A 7,724-nucleotide genomic window follows, 5' to 3' on the forward strand; every position below is an offset into this window, starting at 1 on the left:
AGCCTCAAACCCAGGTCTACGGGGTACAAACCATGTGACTTTGACCGCGATGCCAAACAGCCAGGCTCATTGGTATGGCAGTCAGAGCGCATACTCAACCGTAGTGACGGCACTCCGTCACAAAGAGCCTGATTAGGAATCTGGCCAGAACACCAGGGGAACACCTTACCCATTTCCAGTAAGTGTCAGTGGGATCTTTAATGAATCAGGGAGTGAGGGCAGAGTAGAATGAAGTGCTCTGTGTGAAGTCCAGTTTAAATGCAAGCTGTAGCCAGGAGGGTGTCAGTGGTCTAAAAGCAGCTATGTGCTTTCCCAGGGGACGAGGGGGGCGAGGTGGAGGAGCAGAACGAGTCTGCAGCGAGGCCGGCGTCTGGCCCGTCCAACAGCGAGCGCAGCCACTTGATCGTCTGGCAGGTCATGTGATACAGGTGAAGAGGAGGAGGAGGAGGAGGAGGAGGATGACCAGCGAGGAAGAGGAGGAAGAAGCACATCTCCCACAGAGAGGAGGCTTTAAGGCTCTGATCAAACTCCTGCATGTTTCTGTTTTTTTATACACAAATTATTAATGTTCTTGTTATTATTTTATTACTATTATTGATGAAATTGATTTCCATCATGATGTTATGTAATTTTTTTGGCAGCCTTTGATGGACTTACTAATTAGTGTGGGGGTGGGGGCGAGGTCAGTAACTTTTAAACAGGAAGGGAAGAACATGCTGCTCCTCCCTCCCTCTGCCTCTGAAGCAGATTGATGAGGAAATGCAGCCCTGTCCACAAACCAGGACCAATCAGACCAGGACTGAGCCGCACTACACGCCCCCCTGCCTAAGCACTGGGGCAGCACTGTCAGTCACTGGGGTTATCTCATATTTAAGACTGTGGTAAAAAGGGAATCGGAAAAGGGTTTCTAGAACAGGATGCCCTGCATGTCCTTTTCAGACCTCTTTAAGTCAGGTCTGGATTTATCTTAAATTTAAGACCGTTAAAAAAAGGAGTCAGAAAGCACGTCCCTTTGTCACATCAGTGATCTGCACTGTCAGTGTGTGCATCCTTGGCGGCTGCATTTTGCATTTTAAAATCCCCTTGTTATTGAAGTGTCTAAAGAGGGTTTGTTTGTGGCCATTGCATTGGCGCAGAGAATGTATGTACAGTTTTGGTGCCCTCTAGAGGTTGAAGCAGTCAAGCCTGAAACTGCTCTCAAACCAAAGTTTGGCCACAACAGTTCAGTCCCAGTCAGAGTGGTGACTTTGGGGCAGGTCCATGGGTTGGTCTCCGAGTGCTACATGGATCTCCGAACAGCAACAGGAATCAAACCAATCAGGTAGATGATGCAGTAGGTTGAGAGTCCTATGGCAACAGTGGGGGTGTTGGGTAAGAGACACTATTGGCTTTCATGAAGTGTGAGGGGTTTTTCCCCTGGTATGAGAGACAGGTTAGGTACAGGTGAAGCCCTTTTATAATCCCTGATCCTGTACAGTCCTTCTGTCTACACCCTCCTTTCTATAACAGCCAGAGCAAATAGACACTGCATCCTTTAAGTAGACCGCCTTAGCATTAGAATACACACACCACTACTACTAAAATATGTTAACGGTTCCACCTTGAACAAAGTAATGTGTATTTATCTTGATGTCTGAGGAAATGTCTCTAGTGTGCACTCTAGTGTGTCTCTAGTAGAACCTCACAAGTCCTCTTTAACATGTCGTCTTCTGACGAATCATTAAAGCAGACCCCTTCCTCATTATGACCAGGGAAGGGACATATACCGATATGACAGGGAAACAAAAATGTACCGAAACTCACACCTCCGACGTTGGCTCTGTGTCTTGTCATGGATGCACTCTTCAGCTTTTATGGCCGTTTTTTAAATGTGTCTTTTGTACTTACGTCTGTTAGACATTTTAATCAGTGTTTTACCGGTCTGTGTAACATGAAGGCAGATTAGACTGCTGTTAAATGTGTTGTCAGTAACCTGGGGTTGTGGGGGATCATGTTTTTTGTTTTTAAAACCAATTTGAGCGAAGAGAAAAAAATCTCATATCACAGTGTAGCCATTCCGGTATTTATTTTTTACGAACAAATCTTTTGTCATTCAGGAATTAAATTTGTACATGAATTGTATATTAGACATATATTACTTGTTAAAAAAAACAACAAGGACAACAACAATCTCTCTTGTATGGTATGTTTTGTTTGATGAAAAACGCAATCGTGGAAATGAGTGAGGACAGTGACAGTGGCCGCCGTGAGACGGTGAGTTTGCTGTACTTAGCTATGCATGTTTTATAAAGACGCACAGCGGTGTGTTTCGTCTCAGAGTCCATCTTATTCTGGCCACAGTTTTTTGAGGGGCAGGGGAGGGTTATCTGTGGGCGTAGGATGATGGTCCAATCAGAGCAGATTGTAATGAAGCCGTGAGGATGCCATGTACCTATGCCGTTAAGGATGGATACAGTGGTTCTGCCCGATCTTGACCCTCACATGTAAGGACACCTCTATCTGGAAAAGGTATTGTTCTTAATTTTTCGATGCGTAGCCTTTATGACCATGCTGGCATTTTTAATGTGACAAAGGGCGGGGACATGTGTAAAAGATATGCATTAAACTTAAAAGCGGAAAAATTAAGCCATTATGATTGGGTTGTGCTTTGGAAATGTTCTCCTATCACCAGCCTTAATAATTATGGTGTAGTTAGCCATACTGAAATAGACCAACCCTCTCCAGATTGAGGAGTGTCCGTGAGTCCATATGATAGTTCAACCCTTGATGTCCATCTCAAGCTTTACCCTTGATTGAATTGCCTTTATTTTGTGATCCGCATGACCCTCAAATGCTAAATGATATGGTCAGTCACCAATCGGTGCTGCCACACAGACCTGGTCAGCTGTTAACAACATAATGGTGAGTAGTTTCCTTACAGCTTGATTCCAGGCCTCTCTGTGTTTGTTTGCTTGAAAAGTTAACATTAGCTAGCAGAGTAGCAGGGGCCAGATATCCCATGCAGGGGCCAGATATCCACCTCCTCCGGTGCAGTGATAATCAATGTCATTTAACTGCAGGCATAAATTTTGTCTCATCAGAGCATGGTCGGGGAAAAGCAACAGATGAACATGTGATCTAGCAAATAGTTATGGCAAACATACGTTTTTACACAGCCTTAAAGGTAAGATGACAGGCAAGAAACAATTTTTCATTAGACCAACTGCCAGTGCAAGCATTAACGCAGGTAAAAAGAGATTCATCTCAGCAGGCAGTTTTTTGAAACACGGTCCACGGGCACAACAGACACCTCTCGTGGGCACAAAATTGGCCCACGGGCATGTCCTCTGAGGACCGCTGCTGTAGTGGCTTGTTGCCATGGCTGCAGTGTCTGCTGCTAGGTGAGGTGTGTGGACGAACAGCTCCATGATCTTAATTTGAATGGTGTATGAAACACAAGGAATCTACAGTGTGACTGGATCATTGATCTCTGTCTGAGAGGCGTAGGCTGCCAGCATGTGTCTGCACCTCTCTGCAAACACAGCTATACAGCAGTGGTTAGCGGTTAGCTACCATATGATTGATGCTCACCTGTGAATTTTGCAAAACAGAGCCAGGATCATTTCACACGTTGAAAATGGAAAGCATGCAAGGCTGGTTGTACAACAGAAGCCAGCATGCTGCATGACTCACTTCAATTCATGTGTGTGTGTGTGTGTGTGCGTGTGCGTGTATGTGTGTGTGTGTATGTGTGTGTGTGTATGTGCGTGTGTGTGTGTGTGTGTATGTGTGTGTGTGTGTGTGTGTGTGTATGTGCTTGAATTAACATGCTTTACCCCAGAGAATATTTGGCTGTACATTTGCATAGTCATGATCATAGGTAAAAAGCCACTTACAGCCTGTATTCTAGCTACCCACAATGCATTTGGGCCTTCCCATTGAGTATTGAATTTGGTTGTACATTTTTTGCAATGGGTATATAATACTGTGTGTGCTTTACACGCTAGGAAATAAGACAGCTTGTCTTACCCACACTGTAATTTATGATGTAAAACTAAATCTGGAACCGAATGCACACTCATTTAAGTAACGTGTGTCGTAGAGGTGTAGAGGCATGATCCTCTTCTCTAGGTGGTGGGAGTGGTAGTTGGAAACACTGAGAGAAATCTTCATTGTTTTGTGTCAGATGATGTGCCTGCCCAGATTAGACCAAGTGCTGTGTCAGTTTCATTTCCTGTCAATCACCAGTCCAAAGGCACACCATGCCTTCCCCTTCCAGTTCCTGGGTGTTGCCTGAATTCGCTGGTTTGGATCAGCAGCTCGACAGTTCGGTCAGACCCTGCGCCGAACGTTGTGAGTCCTTGCTAGTGTGTGCTGGATCAACACTTTCCAGTCATTAAAACAAACTGACAAATTGACTGCGTACTACTAGGTGAAGGAAACCATATGTAAAAAAATGCTGTGTCACAATGGAAGGTGAGTATCATCTTTCCATCTTCCAGTTAAAGGTAGATTTCACACTGACACTGGTGAGTATTCTTTCACTTGTCATGCATGGAGTGGCTTAACAGGGTGCATATTGGAAGCTGACCCAGAGCACTTAAGCACAGGTTTTACAAAGTGCAGGTACATAGCATTGGCCATAGCCAAAAAGACAAGCCCAACTGGAATGAATGACCAGCTCTTCTCATTAATGCTTATCCTGATCACCTCTTTCCTTCTGAAAGATAGTGTTTGAGGCCAAGAGAGACGATGTGACATCTCTCAGTCTACCACAAGATGGCAGCATAGCACCACAGGACAGTCCTAGCACAGTGTCAGTAGAATGATTGAAATGAAGCCAGCGAGGTGCCCCTCCTGGGAGCGCTGTCTGAGCCGGAGGCGAGTGCGTCAGGCATAACGCAGCACGCAGCATCACGCTATTGAGAATTCCCCCTGTTTTTCTCTGTTTAACTGAAAGTGGCCTTTTGAGACATCTTTACCCAAACCAATATGTGAAGTATTTCCCCCAGGGGCCCCTGTCTGTCAGCATTCTTTCATTACGCTGTCAGCACTTATTGAAATGCCTTTTTTCCGCACCCTCCCCTCCCATGCACCACTCCAGGTTAATTGGCGGAAACCATGAGAGGAACCGTGTCGCGGACGGGAGGGGAAAAGGAAAACAAATGGTGCCCCCGACATCTCACACCCTCATCCCTTCTCCCCCCTCCCTCTCCTTCAGTCGCAGCTCCAACAGAGAGTGTAGGATTCAGCTGTTATGCAATCGGGCAGCTGGTCTCTCCTCCTCTCTGGTGGGATCCTCCAATTTGCGGTGGCGCGCCTATATGCTCATGCTCGAGTGAGGGGACAGCCAACCAGAAACGCCCCAGCAAAGCCTCGCAATGAAGGACGGCCCGCTTGGCAGGGGTTCCACGGTCTCTGCAGCATCACAGGGACATTCTGTTCTTTCATGTGAGGCAAAATAAAATAATAAATAAAAACCGCTCCCTCATAGCAATGATCCCTGCTTTGCATTCAAGGCCATATGTTCTCATTCCTTTTAACTTGAGGCTGAGGCACTCATGTGAACTGCTTTGAACAGAGGCATCTTATATTCCACACACACAGCTCATCCAATGTGTGTGGTTGGATGATAATGTTCTCCCAACATTTTGACCATGCCGATGCTACGTTATTGCTTTGATACGAGGTTGCAAAACAGTTGCGATAACATCACACACTGGTTCAAAGGAGCAGGGGCAGCAGTCAGTATTTAAAAGTCACGTTTTCCCTGGCCCTCCTTCACTGTGGTTTGATATACCTGACCTGAGGTACTTCTACGGCAAATTGTTCCAGGAGTACAGTAAGTTGGCCAACTCAAAATACAACAGTAGTTTGACCTGGAGTCCAGGCCAGTAAACAAACATGCTAATCCTGTTTAAAATGATGTGACCAGATGGCATCTTTAACAATATATTATCTCAACTGGGCAGGACAGTCTTAGGAACATCAATGGTTCACATGAGAAAATAAACATACTTGTCAGACACCGTATCCAAATGTAACCGTATTTAAATGTAGCACTGCTATCTATCTCCAAAACAAGCATAACAGAAGGCTCAGAATTTCTTCCTCCCATCACGCACTAGTAAGAAGCCTCACAAATCTAGTGAGTGCCCTTGCTTATTTGTTAAGCACATACAATGTGTGTAGGTGTAGACAGCACCAGCATAACTGGATTCTGGCAGCGAAGGTGAGACTCCATCAGTTAAAATGCAAAGCGCCCCACAGAGTCACCTGAGAATGGCACATGCAATGCAGGAGGGAGAGAGGAAAGGAGACAAGAGTCTTCTGACCACATTTCAAACTTTTTGGGGTCTTTTCTGTGGAGGGTGGCAGTTCTTAAGAAAATCATGTAGAATCAATCAGCATTATTATCGACACACAAGACCCCTGTTGAAGAACATCCCCTAGTAGAGGTTTATTAGTTTGTTTTTAATGATAACATTGGCAAACACATTTTGCGATTTACCCTACAATTCCAATCAGAATTTCTTGTCATCTACGATCGCCTGTTACTGCTGAGATACTCTCCTCCTGCATTTAAAGACAAGTTTTTTCTGTCTGCCAGGATAGAGGAGAGGCGTTTCTGTGAACAGAATGGGAAGGATGACACAGCGTTAGCTAGGGAGCACCTACTGTTGAGGGGATTTTCCCTGGAGAGAAGACGAGCAGCGAGCTGCTGGAAATCGAGCTCTTGTTTGAACAGTCTCTCGCAGAGAGGGAACGCTACGCCCACCGGCACAATCACGCTTCGCTGTCACACGAGGATCGGTCTTGGGAGAGGGTGGGGGGGGTTGAGGGCTGTGGACCACATGTGTCAGTAGCATGTTAATATGCGTGCGTTTCTCAGCGTGACACCGAGCGTCACCGCTCGGAATTATCGCTGTCAGGTTAATTTGTATTCATTGGATGCTGCCTGAATTCCCCGCTTCAACTGCTCCACAGCTGTACGGTTTGGACTGAAATAAGGGTCGTGACGTATTCTTCGCTAACGATGGTGCATCATTTGTTCGTATCAGAGCCATCTCTCTACATGGCTCTGGTTCGCACGCACTGTGGTGTATTCAAATTTATATTCATGCTATCAGAAAAAGAAAACACATCTCAATCACCTCCTCTGTGTTCTACTGACAAGTAAAATAATTTGCAATTACACTAATATATGGTTGGAAATAGGCAGGAACACACAGAAACACTTTCTAGTCCCGGGGGGGATGTTGTTCCAAGCGTAATCAATATTTGCATCATTCATTTCATCCACCTAAGCAACAACATAGAGCCAGTCACTCACTGCCGCTGGAATCTGTGCAGCGCCTTTCCTCCAGTATACGCGGAGAAACATCGTGTCGGTTGGATCCCCAGCACGTGATTTTCACGGGGAGCCTCTTCTGTTACATAACACACATTTCCCATCATGTTTACTAGTAGGTGTCTGTGAAAAGGCTCAAACAAAGCACTATTTATTGTATTCAGTGTCTTAGATATAACTGAACATCTAAAATGTTGCCCACAGTCAGAGTCAGATAGCAGTACAAACACAGAGTTCCACAGTTCATGGCTAGATAAGAATTTGCGCGGGCATTTTGCTGGTTAGCGAAACAAGGCCATGTAATTTAGCACTAAGTACAGCTTCGCCAAATACGTTATAACCTAACGTAAAAACTAAATCTGCTCAAAACCTAAGTAAGATGTATAGCTACATT

At 45.3% G+C, this 7,724-nt stretch overlaps 1 protein-coding gene across 1 annotated transcript in view; it reads left to right on the top strand.

Annotated features, from left to right (window-relative positions):
• Window positions 1–2,170, top strand: part of LOC118794063 (C-Jun-amino-terminal kinase-interacting protein 4-like) — a 39,044-nt gene extending 36,874 nt beyond the window's left edge. Inside the window, 1 exon segment of the mRNA XM_036552204.1 lies at window positions 317–2,170. Within this exon segment, the coding sequence (XP_036408097.1) occupies window positions 317–423 (107 nt within the window). The 3' untranslated portion in view covers window positions 424–2,170.
• Window positions 2,171–7,724: the final 5,554 nt, after the last annotated feature.

Source organism: Megalops cyprinoides, chromosome 19, assembly GCF_013368585.1.
Source record: "Megalops cyprinoides isolate fMegCyp1 chromosome 19, fMegCyp1.pri, whole genome shotgun sequence".
Classification (NCBI taxonomy): domain Eukaryota; kingdom Metazoa; phylum Chordata; class Actinopteri; order Elopiformes; family Megalopidae; genus Megalops; species Megalops cyprinoides.